Genomic DNA, 17738 nt, shown 5'->3' on the forward strand with positions numbered 1-17738 from the left:
CTACTAATAATTTGATGCAGGGGGGTCTTAATTTTAACAAGTGAAGCATATTGAATGAAATTGGGGTGATGTTTCCTGTCACTTTAAATCACTTTTTTAGAGCACTAAACAGTGATTATCCATGTGCATTTTTTCAGGGCTTCATATTTACAACTTATCACAGACATGGTAAGAAATACATGTAGATTTCATATCACTTTCAATCAATGCCTCTGGCATTATGATATGATTAAATTTGCATGGTAAATATGCTCAAAAGAGAATATGATGAATATGTTTCCAGGAACTCTAGGATCTAAGAATTGTATTGGTTTGCATCAGGCCTGGTTTGCATGGTAGATAATGTTAAAATTTATAAAAATATACTCTCTAAAGTGCACAGAGAGATGTTTAATCTATTATACACAATTAAATTAATCTTGATTATTATTATAATGATAATGATCTTTGTAGGTTTGCATGGTGGAGTTTATAACGTGGAGAAGGTTTACGGACAGTCAACCTGCCCGAAACGTCGAGTAACCTCTCTTCACTTCAACCTGCTACTACTCAAACCATCGCTACTCAAGCCATATTCAGCTCATCTCATCTGGTTTACAGTCCTTCACTCACTTTCAAGAAAAGAATACTTCTAATTTTCTCTGTTCATTCTATCTCGTCTTTCCATTCCAATCTTTCTGCCTGTATTTCCTTCCCTTCTTCATATTACACATGGTGAACCGTAAACCTCCTCCACGTTATAATGATAATGTTTGCATGTATCCAGCAAAGTTTACGATTAAAAATCAGAATTCTCACATTGTCATGGTTATGATTTTATTTATTTTGTAAATACAGGCTCTTTCTAGAAAAGCACCCTGTGCGCATCACTCACAGAAAGGTCAATGGTCGGGTGACCTTTGGCGAGGCAACTCAGGCATGGAATTCGGGTAGTTCCAAGTCAAAGTACCCAGCCGCCGAAGTAGTCAAGCCAGGGTCATCTTATGGTCCTACGTAAGTTCTAGTCAATACAGTGCTGCATGTATCTGTGTTGATTTTCAATGTTGTTATTTTTAGCTGAAGTTTCTGATTTCACAAATTTAGGTTTCTGTAAATGTTTTTCACTTGGGTCTAGATCTATTATAATACGGTGAAATACTTTCAAAAGAATTATTGTTTGCTGCAACAATTAGCTTAGCTTAAACGTCAAGCTAGTACATGTATATTGACATTTACCCAGCTCCGAAATAATAAAATTAAAACTAAAAAAGTAATCATCGCATTGAAAATCATCAATGCAAATAAGCAAATTTGAATCAGTGTGTTGTTTTATTATTGCTCAATCTAGATGAAATGTCAGGTATTTTGCTAATTTTTCAGCAATTAAACAATACTAGAATCATTTGGCATTTTTTTGAAAACTTCATACAAACAAGAATGTGTTTATTTATTCCATTGGATCTCATTTTTAGATTGTTATCACAACTGGCATTATTCATTGCTTTTAAAAAGACCATTTTCTTTTCATTCATTTTGCCAAATAAACACCTAGTCCAATTAGACCAAATGGTATATGGACTAAATGGCAATATGACCAACTGGTTATTAGACAAAATGGTGAGTGGATGAAATGGCAATTAGACCATGTGGATCGTGGACTATCTGATGGTAGACCAAATGATAGTAGACGAGTTGGGAAATTGACGAATTGGCATAAGACCAATCGGAAATAAACCATTCTCGCGGGAGCAAATGTCATGATGACCTCTAACTTAAGGTTTTCATGGTGGAGAGAATAATGGGAGGTTTTGTGCGGTAAACAACATGTATGTAGTCCTAAAATGGCCTGTTTGTTTTGCTTTCTTGGTTGTTTGATATCTCTTAAAAGAACTAATATCGATTTTTCGACCAGCGTGTTCTGGTCGTCATCAAGAATGATGATCCACTTGAATACTTGGGTATAAAGCAGGTTGGTTGATAATGAAAAACTTCAAGGTAATCAAAGTATTCAAGTGGATCATCATTCCTGATGACGACCAGAACAGGCTATTCGAAACATCGATAACAGTTCTTTTAAGAGCTATTAAACAACCAAGAAAGATAAAACAAATATCCTTTTCAGGACTACATATATGCTGTTTACCGCAAAAAAAACTCCATTACTTCAAAATTGTTGAATCTTGCTCTTCTTCAGGTGGGCGACTCACTGGTTTCGCATCCAGTTTCAAATTCCCAAGGCATGGAACAAGAAGGAGGTCCACCTTCTCTGGAACTCAAACTCTGAAGCAATGGTAGGTACTTGTTTTGATAATTTTTCTTTAAGCTACACAATGATACTCATTCTAATGGTCATGCCTCCATCTACCTTATGGGGTTGTCGGAGGGCAGAGTCATTATGGTATTTGGTTGCCCGTCCAGCCATTCTGTTTTCATTCTCATGATGATCGACCTACATGTAATAACCGTTAACGGATCAACTTCAAACTTGGCTCAGGTATACATCTGACAATGATCTGGATCCCCTAACACAAAGGTCAGCGATTGATCGTACGCTTGATTTTTATGATTGATTGTAACATTGTAGTCAATGCAAGCAATTGTCAAGATATTCTTCTACAATAAATGCTAAGCTTTGTGTCACAGGCTCCTAGTTTGATCATTAGATCTGACCATATGCTTGAAAATTAGACACCATACAGTCCCGGCATACAGTCTACTGAAAATGTGCTTGCCTGCTTCAATTTCTTGCACTTTGATATACATGGGTCATCAAACCCGATTGTACAGTTTAATAATGATAATAATAATAACGGTATATTTACCCAGGGTGGCTACTTCAGTTCCGAAAACTGTTCTCCCAGCGCAGGGGCGGATCCAGAATTTTCCAAAAGGGGGCAAAAAAAGGTATATTTTTACATTAAAAATTGTAATTTTGCTTCTCAAAAGGGGGGGGGGGGAGGCCCCCTGTGCTCCCCCCCCCCTGCATCTGTGCCTGTCCCAGCAGGTCCTGCTATTTTTATCTTGGCCTTAGCTGGGCTACCTATAGGCACTCAAGCATTTAAGGAAACTCTTCCTGCCGGGTACCCATTCATCTCACCTGTGTTGATTGCAGCACAACGTGGGTAAATTCCTTGCTGAAGGAAAACATGCCATGGCTAGGAATTGAACCCACGTCCCTCAGAAAGACGAGAGTCATGATACCAACTAGACCAAGATGCCCCCAGTTTGGTGCATTATTTTTGGTTTACCTCACTTTGGTTTATGTTATGTTATGTTATATTGCACAGTTCATATCACTGTCATTATGATAGTAGTAACCTCACTTTGGTTGATGTTATGTTTATAGGTCTGGAGCCCTTCAGGAGAGCCTCTTCAGGGATTAAATAAAGATGATCGAACCAGCTTCATCCTAACCCGTCCACATAGCTCGTTATTAAAGTAAGTACACAAAATGATTGTTTCCTCTAATTCAAACAAAGAAATAATCCAGAAAAATTAAATTAATGGTCAATCCTGGTGTGTTGGCTCAGTTTGGTAGAGCATCCACCTCACAACCGGGCTTTGGGGAGTTCAAGGCCCTACCGCATCAGACCAAAACACATTAAATGATGGGAGTTGCTGCCACCCTGTTTTTGCACTCAACCATTTAAGGGATTAGAGTAACATCGATCTGATGCTGTGCAGAACAATAAAATATGGATTTTTCATGTTCATTTTCTTTTAAAATTGGAATTGAAGGATGATAGTCCAACATGATTAGATCCTAATGGCTGCACTTGGGTGTTCGGATATCCGGACCCCGTCTTACAAAGAGTTGCGATTGATCCGATCAACCACAACTATGAACGGCCAGCAACATCAACATCTAACATGTACATTTGTTCAAAATATTTTCTAGATATGATGTATTTGCATACATTCATCATTCTCTGTAAACTTCAGTGTGATTCTCTTTTTTTAAACTAAGGAGATTGTGCAAATTTCATGTAGAAAAAGATATGGTATGGATGGATTTCCATCTTACAAAGAGTTGCGATTGATCCGATCAATCGCAACTATGGAAAGGCAGCAAAGTCAAAATATAAAATGCATGTTTGTCCAAAAAAATTTCCTGTAGAAAAAATTATGACACTCATGGATTTCCATAGAGTTACAATTGATTGTATCAATCGTAACTCTTTGTAACATGGGGCCCTGGATTCATATCTTTCTCTCTTCTCGATCTAGATATGATCACCTGTACATCGAGATGGCGTGTAATAAGATCCTGGGAGCGGGGAATGGTCTGATCGATGCACCGATACTAGATAGTACATTCACTCTGTCTCAAGCTGAGCTTGCTCTCTTCAACCGTGATGCTTATGACTTGATGATGGACGTTGAAGTATTGGTTGATATGGTTAAGGTCAGTATACATCTACTGCCCCTGAAATTACACAAATTTCTTTTGCATGCAGTTCCGTTCAGTTGCTATTATTATCCACCCAGGTTGCTGGTCATTCATAGAATCATAGTGAGTAATTACATGTACTTGGGGCCAGGGAGTGCTTTGGGAGAGAACTTGTCGGATGTTTAATCCGACAACCTCTTGTTTTATCCGACATTTATCATAGTAACATTGCTTCTCAACCAATCAAAGTCAAGGAAAGTTGTCGGGTCTGATAACTTGTTGGACAAAAATGTGGATAAACTGCTCGCCATAGCTGGAATACTCCCCAGGGAGTGGCGAATCTTGTAAAATGGGTGAGGGTTATTCTGAATCTTGTAGCGCTTTATCAAGTTTGCTTTACGCCTATGGTGAACCTTGTTCTGCTGATACCGGTAAACGTTTCAATTCCCCATTTCTTTCCAGTATTTACCTGAGGACCGAGAGCGTGGATATCAGGCTCTCTACACCGTCAATCGGATGATGAATGCTTGTTCGGCCGATCAGCCTGAGACCTACCAGGCTGCTCGAGATATCTGCAGGAAATTCCTTGAGGAAAAGAATGGAGACTCAGCTCACACCATCCATGCGATAGCCAATGCTCATATAGATTCTGGTGAGCTTTTCATCCCTCCTTTAAAGGGGAATGAAACCTTTGGAACAAGTAGGCTTGTGTCGAAACAGAAAAATCAAAGAATAAGAACAAAGAAAGTTTGAGAAAAATCAGGCAAATAATGAGAAAGTTATATGCATTTAAATATTGCAATCACTAATGCTTTGGAGATCCTCCCATTGGCAATGCGACAAGGATGTGTGATGTCACATGTGAACAACTTTCCCTTTGATGGACTATAAAATATTCTCAAAATGCCTCTTTTTGCTTTTTCTTATGGTGATACAAACTCTATATCCATGATGTATTCTTTTAAAGTCTATTACATGCCTTCCTATAGAAAGAACACATGATCTACTGATAGATGTGATAAAAGAGGCAATTTAAGTGAAATATATACTTAAGTAATGTGGAGAGTTGTTCACAAGTGACATCACACATCTTTGTCGCATTGCCTATTTGAGGATCTCCATAGCATTAGTGATCGCAATATTCAAATGCTCATAACTTTCTCATTATTTGTCCGATTTTTCTCAAACTTTCTTGATCTATTTCTTTGATTTTTCTGTTTTCACACAAACTATCTTGTTCTAAAGGTTTCATTCTCCTTTAAAGTCTACCATGGGGCAATTCCATAAAATGATCAACCTTTATGTACGTCCGACCCCCATTTTTCTCAAGTGTTAGTTCACTTCATAAACTGACCAAGTCATGGTCCTTTGAGAACATTACAGACTGTCAAAAGATCAAGAAATCAAAGACGGAAAATTTCATGAAGGTCCACGTATAGGGGGTCGGACGTACATATTTTATGGAATTGCCCCATGGTTTTTTTTAGCAATTAAACATCTACCAGAGTCATTTTAATACCCATACATACACTTATGTGGTCAGTTTATTGGATTCTATTCAATGTCATTTTTATATTGTTCAGGGACGTGCCAGGATATATTTATGATTAGGGGGAGAGGTAAGACAATCTAAATGACATAAATCTGGTGCCATATTTTATTTTTTCAAAATTGACTAAAGGGTACAATTGATTCACATGCCCCTAAACCTGTTCTTTTTGTTTCAACCCCTTTCTTTTTTGTCTTCTCTTTTTATTCAATTCTTTGATATTATGGTGGGGGGAGGGGCGGGGTTGTGGCAGTTGCCGATGTCCCAGTGTCTCACCACCCTAGATATCAATATCACAGTGGGAAGTTTACCTTACCTTACCACTGTTCCTTCTCTTTAAAGAGGTTGGATGTCATGGTTTTCCATCAGTCTCTGTCCAGTGCTTAATCTTGCAACATTCGTTTATTTTTCTGCCTTTTAACAAGTTATTTCTGCAGTTTAACAAGTATAAATTGTATTTTATTCCAAGCCTGGCTTTGGCCCTATGCAGAGACCAAGAGGAAGGTAGCCAGGACCTGGTCTAATGTCCTAAGTCTTGCTAAGGACTACCCGGATCTTAACTTTGCCTTCTCTCAGGTAAAAGGTAGTAGTTCTAGTTCTAGATCTAATCCATATCTACATGTAAGAGTATTGACTCGCCTTGAGGGGAATATGATATAACCGCTCCCCCCCCCCCCAGCCGTTTCAGGGTTTAACAATCTGTGCTGGCAGCACAGAAACGTTCTTGGCATAACAGAGTGCTAACAGTAAGCCCACTCACATCTTTCGAATTGTGAAGTCAAAACATTTATTTCAATGTGTAAGTAATGCAGTGTTGAAACATTAGGCATCGCTGGCACATTACCAGTTGTAACAGGGCCTCTGTAAGCGCATTGTTAGCACTATAAACAACATTTCTGTGCAGTCAGTACTGGTATTTCTCAGCATTTCCAGATATTCAAAATTTTAAAGAACAGAATTACAGTCAGTTACAACATTTGAAAAAAATAGCATTATTAGAAATTAAAAAATAATTAGGCATATACAAACCTTGTTTCTAAATATATATGTACATAAACTTGGCTTGAAATATGACTCATTGTGCAATTCAAGTTTCTTTCTTTAATAATTGATTGATTGATTGATTGATTTGATTTATTCACCAACGATAACAACATATTTACAGATGTTTACATATTACATTATTATGTCATGCATATAAATATTACAGAAATGAAACATACATGTATATGTTAAGAGCTGATAAAAGGGACCAGAAAATAGCACAAGTGCTAGTCGAGCCTGGCCCCTACACATATTAGTAATATAGGCGAATATTGAACTTTAAAGTATGTTTTTTTTTAAAACACAACAAAAACAACAACTACAAAAAAACAAAATAAAATTATGAGTGTAACATTTTATGTTATATACAGAGCAATATGATAAGTTATTGATTTAATAAATGATTTTGTAATGAATTCCTGAAATCGTTTCTGGATACTTTTAGTTTGATGGCTATTGGTACATTATTCCAGTAATCACTTCCTAAGAAAGATAGAGAGAATTGTCCTTGAGTAGTCCGTAATTTTGGTAAATGTACTTGTCGACCTTCTTTTTGTCTTGTTGGGTATCTATGCTCTATTACATCGCAATAATCTACTAATTATGTAAATCTCATGAAAAGATCTCTTAATAATGCAATATTCATGAATATTATCATTATCGCCAGGCCCAGCAATATCAGTGGGTGAAGAGTGACTACCCATCGCTCTACAGGAAGATACAAGAGCTGGCCAAGAGAGGGCGCTTCATCCCTGTAGGGGGATGCTGGGTGGAGATGGACGGTAATCTGCCGAGCGGGGAATCGTTCGTCAGGCAGGTTCTGTACGGACAGAGGTTCTTCAAGGAAGAGTTTGGGAGTTATTGTACAGAGGTATGGGAAAGGGATACTAAGTTTTTTTACTTTATATAATAGACCAGTTCGTAGTTACCTCGTGGGCAAGTTTGGTCAAATGGCCTTTTATGTCTTTCATAATGATAGGGAGATTTCAGAGCAAGTTATTATGAAAGCATGCCATTGCCTTACATAGCAGGATGCAGAAATTGCATATACCATGTGACTAGAATAGCACACCAGCGAACACTCTATGAAGGTATTTGTTGCATTTGTACTTTGAATGCATTAGCATACGTACTTGGCTGTGTGTGAAAGACCAGTCGCTCGTGGATGCATTGTTTTTTTTTGTTGATCTAATAAAAAACAATTCAAAGAATATGTGAATAATCAAGACAAAAAATTGGTGCTTATCTCATTGAATTAAAACACGTACATGTCATTTTAACACAAATGACCATCTTCAGATCATGTGCAGAATCCCAGAACTAAGAGCTGGCTTAATAGTAATATCCATTTATTTATAAGATGGTCAAGGCTTTAGGTAGAAGGTTCCTGATTGGTTCGATCTTTTTCCCATCTGAGAAACCGCTGGGAATCTTTGTGAGGCAGGTTCTGTATGGACATAGGTTTTTCAAGGAAGAGTTTGGCAGGGGGTGCTGATGTATGATGTAGGTTTCACTACAAAATGTAGTTCATTATGGTCCCGAGGAATTTGACAAGCAAAACAAAATCAGTGTTTAACTACAAAATATAGGTCAGTTTGGTCCCGAGAAATTTGACAAGCATATGTTTCACTACAAAACATAGGCTCCCGATAAAAACTCATACCCTTACTTACTGTCAACACCTTTAATCCGATAATTTTTAAAGAAATAAATGAATAAATAAAAAAATAAAATAAAATGTAATTAATGTAATATATATATTTTTTTAATGGAAATAATTTCATTTATTAAACATGTCAACTATTGCATAATAAGGCTCAGATTTCACCAGAGAGCATCTACCAAGCCAGGTCTTCAATTGCCCCCCGGCCAGGCCATGGACGTGGGCCATAAGGGTCGAGATTTGTGCCTCCCTAATTCTAATTTCCAAAAGTTGGCATGTCTGCAGAATCAATCACGCTCATGAAAATATTTTCTTCTCATCACAGTACTGGTTACCCGACACCTTTGGTTACTCCGCTCAGCTCCCTCAGATACTAGCGGGAGGAGGAATGAGGAGGTTCATTACGCAGAAGATGAGCTGGTGTATCGTCAATAAATTCCCTGTAAGTAAATCCAAGTCGGTGATACCAGGGGCCCATTATTATAAAGGACTAACGACTAGTGTTACTTGGCCGTTATGGTAACTACTATTGCAATGGAACTCACCAGCCAATAAAAATCAATGTTTCTGAATGCAGCTTATTACTGTTATTGCAAAGTTACCACTATTGTAAGTTGCCCTTAGGAGTTCAATTTTCGGCAAGAGCAGTCAATGATTAGTTGCTTCATATTTGTAGGAAGTAACAATCATCTTGATATCTTGAATCTCGCAATTATCGCATTAACCTCTAAAAGCAACCTGTCATAATATTGAATCAATCTGTTTTTTTGCCTCATGTCATGCTTACAGAGTAATTTGTTTATATTCTTTTACAGCACAATACTTTCTGGTGGCAGGGTATAGATGGTACCAAGTGTCTTGCACACTTCCCTCCTACGGACACATACCATGCTAGGGTCAAAGTTGAAGAGGTCAGTTGAATTCCATTCTCTTTCTCCATTCTATACTTCCATCTTATTAAGCCTAGGCCTAGTGTTTTTAGAGACCTTTTGAGTTGTGAGCCTGCCGGAGTACCTTTTGGGCAAGTTCCTTAAACTGTGGGTGAACAGGGTATTAAGATCAGGCACCTGTCCCCGTAGATACATTTTTAAAGTGCTGTTTAATGTAATTTGATTATTATTATTAGTTCATGGTAAAGCGTTTCGTTCATATTTTTGGTGCAGCACTAAGTACCTGTTATATATGCATGTATGATGTTTATGTATATGTATGTTTAGTAAGCCTCAGAGTAAAACTCTTTAACAATCGGTACATTGTATCTTTTTACTAACAATTGGCAACCGAATACTACTTTTTACACTAATCGAATGTTCGCCAGATATTGGTTACTGGGCCCTGGCTTACAAAGAGTTACGATTGATCCAATTAATCTCAACTGTATGGAAATCCATCAGTACCATAGTTTTTTTCTCCAGGAAAGTACACAAAGAGAATTATACTGAATCTTCAAGAGAATAATGAATGTATGAATATACATGTACATCGTATCTAGAAAATATTTTGAACAAATATGCATTTTAGATGTTGATGTTGCTGGCTGTCCATTTTGTGGTTCAAATCAATTGCAACTCTTTGTAGGACGGGACCCTGATGTGAGACATTTGATTTTCACGGCGATTGATCCAATCATCCTCAACTATTCGATTATTCGATTGTTGACCCTGGCGAACAATTCGGTGGATTCATAATATGGTTGGCCATCTATCGGTTGCACTACACAGGCCGCTATTCGCAATGCATCATGGGAAAAAGTTGACATCTGTTGTACGTGTTAGTACTAAAGTGAATGCATGCGAATGTTCAGCGCTGGCCGACGCGGCTTGACCGGATATGCTATTAAATTGGGTCCATGGAGGTAGGAGAGAAATTTGCCCGCATATTTCTGTGCGAAATTTTGACCCTTTTTGGTAAATTCTTGCCATATGGATTTCATTTTTGAAGCACTAGCACTGCGTGCCCTGCCTGCGCCTGCACGCAATGTCGACCCCAAAGTGAGAAATTTGGCCTGTTCGCTGCAACCGATAGATGGCGCACTGTATTGTGAGTCCACCGAATTGAATTGTAAAAAGTGTATGCATTCCTGGTTTAATATACATGTACATTGCTTCAGTTAAAGACAATTAAAGATCTATTCAGTTAAAGACAATTAAAGATCTATTCAGTTGCACATTTCATCATGAAATATGTCCTTTATACATGTATAGTGTCTAAAGAATGCTACAAACCACCGAGACAAAGGACGCTCTGATCATAGTCTGATGCTATATGGCTTTGGTGATGGAGGCGGTGGACCAACGTAAGTGTCCCCACTTTATTCATTCTGTGATTACAAAATATGATTGAATGCCATGTGTACCATATGGATTGAACAGATGTATGAATTTGGAGTTAAACATGTTTGCACACATACATATGCCTTACATCGGGCAAAGGTTGATTAGCCCTAAAATATTGAAATAGCATTTTGTATGTGGATTAATTTCTTGAATGCACTGAGCAGCTTGAGTTATAGCCGGGGTAACCATAATGATAACAACAATGCGCCTCGGAATAGATTATTTCTAGATAAATAGATGCTATATGAATGCCTATTATTATATGTTTTTGTATCCCATTTAGATTAAACAGATGTAAGAAAAAAAACCTTATATAATGATGTTTTATTTTGGATTGGCTTTTCCACACAAAGTGATTATAATAATAATAATAATATAGGTATATTTACCCAGGTAAGCCACTTCAGTTCTGAAAACTGTTCTCCCAGCAGGCCCTGCTATTATTACCCCGGCTTTAGCTGGGCTGCCTAGGCGCTCAAGCATTCAAGGAATTTCTTCCTACCGGGTACCCATTCACCTCACCTGGGTTGAGTGCAGCACAATGCGGATAAATTTCTTGCTGAAGGAAATTATAAAGTGATTGCTTGCCTTATAAAGATTAAATCCTCTTGTCTTTAGGAATACAGTCCCTTGACCATTTTGACTGGTATAATGTTGACAGTCAAACTTACTGAAGAAAAAAAAGTTTCTAAAAATAATAATGATATTGCATGATAACTTTGACCTTTATCCTCCATCGGTGCATTTCATCAAAGATACTTCAAGGGGAAGATCGGACACTTCAGCGATTTTTTGAAACGCTTGATTATTGCTCAGAGAGTAGGGCGCCCACTCGCGTTGAGTAAGTACATGTAAACCTTTACACATCAGCAGCGACTGTGTATGAAACATGGGGGAAATGAGAGAGGGGATTTTGGAGAGGGCTCAAGGGTGGCGCATGGGAATAATTCCACCTTTTATTACCCAGAAACCTCTGAAAAATATTCATCTTTGATTTAAGAAAAAAAAAATTGAATAAAAACAATTCTAAAATGTAAGAATCGTCTATTCCTTCACCCGTTCACCATTTCTCTCATATGTTTTGTACACAACCATATCGCAATACGCAAAGGTAAAAAAAGGTTGTTACTTACTCAACACTGTGGGGCGCTCTTCTCAAGCGTTTCATTGCGCGATCTTTGTACTGTCCGATCTTCCCCTTGAAGTATCTTTGATTTCATGTAATAAATAGTAAGTTTCAATGACAAAATGTTATAAGCTACTGAAATCCTTGCATCTGATTGGCTCAGAGCAAATTGGTCAGTAAAAACCATTGACAAGATGCTTCATGAAACACTCTCCCGATTTTGATATAATCTTAACCTTTGACATTTGACCTCCTGGTTACAGGAAAGATATGCTAGAGAGGATGCAGAGACTTAAAGATGTAGACGGCATCCCAAGGGTCAAACCATCCACGCCAAAGGAATTCTTTTCAACCGTGGAGAAAGATGGCGGCAACCTCTGCACATGGCAAGGGGAGTTATACCTTGAGCTTCACCAGGGAACCTTCACTACACAGGCAGAGGTGAGATAAACACCCCTTTTTTTTAAATGGAATAGACCATCGTTGCTGAGAGGGCATTGGGATATAGACTGATCCACTTGAATTGATAGGGAGGTAAATTACTGTACATGTATGTGATACATTCACACAGGTGCCCGTATGTTTGATATGCATGTACACTCCTATATTCTAAATGGACTGTGCCATTGTTAGTGAGAGGGGATTGTGATGTAGACTCATCCACTTGGCTTGATAGGGGAGCTTAATCGTATGATTCGATCAGCAGGTACTTTGAAGCACAAAAAGATGTGCCCTTGTTGCTAGTACTTCTTGGTTGTTGTGTTCAATGATATTTGCAGTTTCTGTTTTACATGTATATTTGTATTGATATTTTTTTCTCTCATCTCTCTCCCTGCTATTTCCTTTCTCTCTTTCTCACTCCTCCCCTTCCTCCCTCTCCATATCTCCCTTTTGTGATTCTGTATCTCTTTCTGCTTGTCTGTTTGTCTCTCCCCTCAATGCCCCCCTCTTTTCCCTCCCTGTTCCCCTCTCTCCTCTCACCTTCCAACCCTCCATATACAATAGATCAAGTACCTAAATAGGAAGTTAGAGCACAAGTTGCAGCAGACGGAATTCGTCTCAGCCCTACAGCCCGCTGGTAAAGAAGCCCTGACGCAGGAAACCATCTCGGGGAAATGGAAACGACTTCTCCTCCATCAGTTCCATGATGTTCTACCAGGGAGCTGCATCAGGGAGGTAGGTTGATGACGATGATGATGATGGTGGTGATGATGATGGTGGTGGTGATGATGATGAGCATGAGGATGATGATAATGATGATGATGATGTAGAGATGGTGATGATGATGATGATGATGTTCTACCAGGGAGCTGCATCAGGGAGGTAGGTGGATGATGATGATCATGGTGGTGGCTACGATGATGATGATGATGATGATGGTGGTGATGATGATGAGCATGAGGATGATGATGATGATGATGATAAAGCCGATTATGGTAATGATATTGATCAACATGTTCATAACAATGATTGTGTTAGACAATTTATGATGATGATGGTGATGATTAAGATAATTATGATTATTATGATATAGATTGATGTTGATGGGAATGATGATGATGGTGATAGTGGTGATGATTGTGATTTGTGATGAAGATGATGATCGTGGTGATGTTGATGGTGATACAGATCATGATGTTCATAGACATGATGGTGTTGATGATGATGATGATGATAATGGTGATATTGGCAATTGTGATGATGGTAAGGATGAAGGTGCGGGTGATTAGGATCATCGTTAATCATGATGACAGTGATGATGATGAAGGTTATGATGGTGATGATTGTGGTAGCTGTGGTTGTGTTAATGATGATGATGATGATTGTAATGATGATTGCGATTAATGTGATCATGATGATTGTGATAATGATTATAGTGATAATGGTGATGATGATAATGATACTAATGGTGATAGTGGTGATGATGAAGACAGTGATGATGATTTGAATGATGGAGTGGTTGAAGATGCTTGAAATAGAAACAAATCAAATCTTTTTTGGCGAATATCTTGACCATTTTCACCCTCTGTCCCCTAGGTTGTAGAAGATGCTGTTACCGACATGAAAGCTTTGAGCAGGGAATTGGATCTGGAGAAAATTATTTTAATCAACTCACTGTCCCAGAATATCAAGGTCAGAAATTAAAAATTTGCAAGAAATTGTTAATTGTTTTCTATTATTTATTTATTTATTTATTCATTCATTTATTTATCTATTCATTCATTTATTTATTTATTCATTCATTTATTTATTAATATTTATTTATTTATTTATTTGCTCATTTATTTATTTGCTCATCTATTTATGTATTTATATATTTATTTTTTTGTTCTTTTATTTATTTATTTATTTGTCTGTTTGTTTCTTTATGTATTCACTTAAACTGTACTTGCTTAATTACTTTATATTTCCTTTTTTTAAAATTTATTTATTGTTTTCATTTTCATATTCAAAGTTCATGCCGATTGCATGATTAAGATTGTTTAGTAACATTGATTTATATTGGAGCCAGATGAAACCAGTTTAAATACTGCTCATTTTATATTAAACTTTATTCCCCCCATTGTGTCTTGCAGGGAGGAAAGTCTTCTTCTGTGCTTGGGTCAAAGGTCATATGTAACCATCTAAGCTGGGAGCGCACAGAGGTGATAGACCTGGGCCAGGGGTCAATGTCAAACACTTCCGGGTCAAGCGGCGATAATCCTTCACCGGCCAAGAAGGCAAAGAAGGTGGCCAGTGGTTCTGAAAAAGAGGACAACTTTGGTGAGTAGAGCAAGTTCTATTCATTATTCATCCCAAAATCTATTTTTTTGTTTTTCTTCAAAGTTGTGTATATAATCACTACATGTAAAACCAAAATGTGCCAGGTGTCTGTTTGTATCGATAAACAACTGTGTGCCTTTTTAGGTGTTAACCACTGGCGGATCCAGGGGGGGGGGGGCACAGCCAGCCCCTGCCCCCCCCCCCTTTGAGAGGCACAATTAAAATGTGTTATGTAAAATTGCCATTAAAACACAAGTGTGCCCCCCCCCTTTTGAAAGTGTAGACTTTTTTTTTTTTGCTTGTCAAATATTTTCATGAACGAAATGTCCTTATTTTTGGGTTTGTCAAATCTTTCCTCAGGAAAATGTGTGTCCCCTTTTGGAAAATCCTGGAACCGCCCCTGATGTTAACGATACACGTAAATGAAAAGGAGTTGTAGTAAACATTGATTTAAAAAACAAATACAAAGTTGTCACTATGTCATCGTTGATCCAAATCTGGTGGAATCTGGTACAGTTACACTATTGAACTTTGTGAAATCACATTGAAGATCACTGCACACAGATAAGCACATATGGGACAGTGCGTAGGCATTTATATAGCGCCATCTATCTATAAATATTCTATTCCGAGGCGTGTTGTTATTATGATTATTACCCCGGCTTTAGCTCGAGCTGCCTTTCAGCGCTCATGCATTCAAGGAATTAATCCTGCTGGGTACCCATTCACCTCACCTGGGTAGAGTGCAGCACAGTGTGGATAAATTTCTTGCTGAAGGAAATTACGCCGTGGCTAGGATTCGAACCCACGGCCCTCTGTTTCAAAGTCAGAAGACTTATCCACTGGGCCACACTGCTCCATTCTATATAGTTCGGAAAAAGACCAGACATTTTTTGCTCAAATTTCATGCTTATTTTACTCGTTTCCCAGCAACTTCAGAATTTCTTAGAGAACTCTTTCATTAGCACATATTAGTATTCAAACATACAGACACCTGGGTAGTCGTTTGTTTGGATTCTGTAAAGAATGATTTTGAAATCGATACCACAAGTTGCGTTGTGTTTCATTTCTGTTTATACAATCTCATCCCTCTTGTACCAAATCTTCAAAGTCTGTCCATCTCCAGACCAAAGCTGTGAATGATCTGCAAGAATACTTGCCACTTTGACCATTTGCACTTATACCAATTTAACAAATTATGTAAATTCTTTGGTTTATGTTTGTATTTATGGTTACCATTTTGCCATGTCAGTGTTCACAAGTGCTCAGGGAGCCATTTTTTTCCAGCTCAGATCAAACCTTCTGTTCAAGGTTACAAGCCCTTTATCATCAACATATTCCAATTCTGTAAATCAAACTGCTTGAGAGAAATGATTTTTGTTTGATTTGTAGCTATGGTAACCATTCCCGCAATGTCGGTGTCAACCGTTCTTCAGTGCACCCCATCATCCACTCCTGTCCCTGCTCAGATTGAAGCCGTCAGCAACGGTTACAAGCTCTGGAATGAACACCTTGTGGCCTTGGTAGACTCCCGCGGAAGATTGACCCAGATGAACTTGAGTAAGCCAGGAGGAATCGAACCTGTCAACCAGAAACCGTGAGTCTCATTCTTCTTGTTTTCTCACACAACATGATGATGATGATGATGGCGATATTGATTATAATGATGATGATGTTGAGGATGGTTAAAAGTTTTGGAATGAACATCTGGTGGCCTTGGTAGACTCCTGCGGAAGATTGACCCAGATGAACTTGAGTAAGCCTGGAGGAATCCAACCTGTCTACCAGAAACCGTGAGTCTCATTCTTCTTGTTTTCTCACACTGCATGATGATGATGGCGATATTGATTATAATGATGATGATGATGTTGAGGATGGTTAAAAGTTTTGGAACGAACACCTGGTGGGTTGTAGACTCCTGCTGAAGATTGACGCAGATGAACTTGTGCGAGTCTTGTTGGCAGAGCAGAGGAACTGAACCTGTCTACCAGAAACCGTGAGTTTTCATTCTTGTTGTTTTCTCACACAACATCGATGAGGATGATGATGTTTATGGTGATGACGATGATATGGTGATGACGATGACAATGATGATAAAGATATGACAATGGTGATGATGATAATACACATTCTGTATAAATTATTGATCAGTAATATATGAAATTCACTCCTAAGATATTTAATTTATTATTTTTTTTTTTACAGGGCTCAAGCATGCCAAATGTTATTATCTTCCTTGTTTAGATTAAAACAAAAATTACTTGCTGTTGATTCTATTTGCAGTGATGTCATCCCTGATGGTGGTAACTATGGCAACCAGTTTGTGATGTTTGATGATGTACCTCTCTTTTGGGATGCATGGGATGTGATGGATTATCATCTTGAAACAAGGTGAATGTACATGTAGGTAATAATATTTACCCAGGGAAGCCACTTCAGTTCTGGAAATTGTTCTCCCAGCGGGCCCTGCTATTATTATTACCCCGGCTTTAGCTGGGCTGCCTAGGCGCTCAAGCATTCAAGGAATTTCTTCCTACCGGATACCCATTCACCTCACCTGGGCTGAGTGCAGCAACAATGTGGATAAATTTCTTGCTGACGGAAATTACGCCCTGGTTGGGATTTGAACCTATGACCCTCTGTTTCAAAGTCAGAAGACTAATCCACTTGGCCACAACGCTCCGCATTAAATGTAAACGAAAGTAATAGCAGTAAACCATTATGTCATGAGAGCATTAAAATCAAGGTGAATTACCACCATATTATCTTAGATCTAGACCTGGTACATTGAAATGGACTCATCTTTTTGAAATCTTGAAATATTAGCTGAAAATTACCGATAATTCAGATGATATAACTAACACAAAAAGGCATATGTGGGACAGTGT

The 17738-nt window shown here is 38.1% G+C and overlaps 1 protein-coding gene across 6 annotated transcripts in view; it reads left to right on the forward strand.

Moving 5' to 3' along the window:
* The window catches only part of LOC129283152 (alpha-mannosidase 2C1-like), a 42630-nt gene that overhangs the window by 14366 nt on the left and 10526 nt on the right, over positions 1 to 17738 (forward strand). For all 6 annotated transcript variants that reach the window (XM_064114820.1, XM_064114817.1, XM_064114822.1 and 3 more), the window contains exons 3-18: positions 838 to 993; positions 2174 to 2270; positions 3326 to 3417; positions 4207 to 4384; positions 4832 to 5021; positions 6388 to 6494; positions 7630 to 7833; positions 8951 to 9067; positions 9441 to 9536; positions 10830 to 10921; positions 12351 to 12528; positions 13093 to 13263; positions 14125 to 14220; positions 14664 to 14850; positions 16243 to 16447; positions 17134 to 17241. In XM_064114820.1, coding sequence (XP_063970890.1) covers positions 838 to 993; positions 2174 to 2270; positions 3326 to 3417; positions 4207 to 4384; positions 4832 to 5021; positions 6388 to 6494; positions 7630 to 7833; positions 8951 to 9067; positions 9441 to 9536; positions 10830 to 10921; positions 12351 to 12528; positions 13093 to 13263; positions 14125 to 14220; positions 14664 to 14850; positions 16243 to 16447; positions 17134 to 17241 — 2274 coding nt within the window. The remainder of the gene's footprint in view (positions 1 to 837; positions 994 to 2173; positions 2271 to 3325; positions 3418 to 4206; positions 4385 to 4831; positions 5022 to 6387; positions 6495 to 7629; positions 7834 to 8950; positions 9068 to 9440; positions 9537 to 10829; positions 10922 to 12350; positions 12529 to 13092; positions 13264 to 14124; positions 14221 to 14663; positions 14851 to 16242; positions 16448 to 17133; positions 17242 to 17738) is intronic.

This window comes from Lytechinus pictus, unplaced genomic scaffold, assembly GCF_037042905.1.
Source record: "Lytechinus pictus isolate F3 Inbred unplaced genomic scaffold, Lp3.0 scaffold_20, whole genome shotgun sequence".
NCBI lineage: Eukaryota > Metazoa > Echinodermata > Echinoidea > Temnopleuroida > Toxopneustidae > Lytechinus > Lytechinus pictus.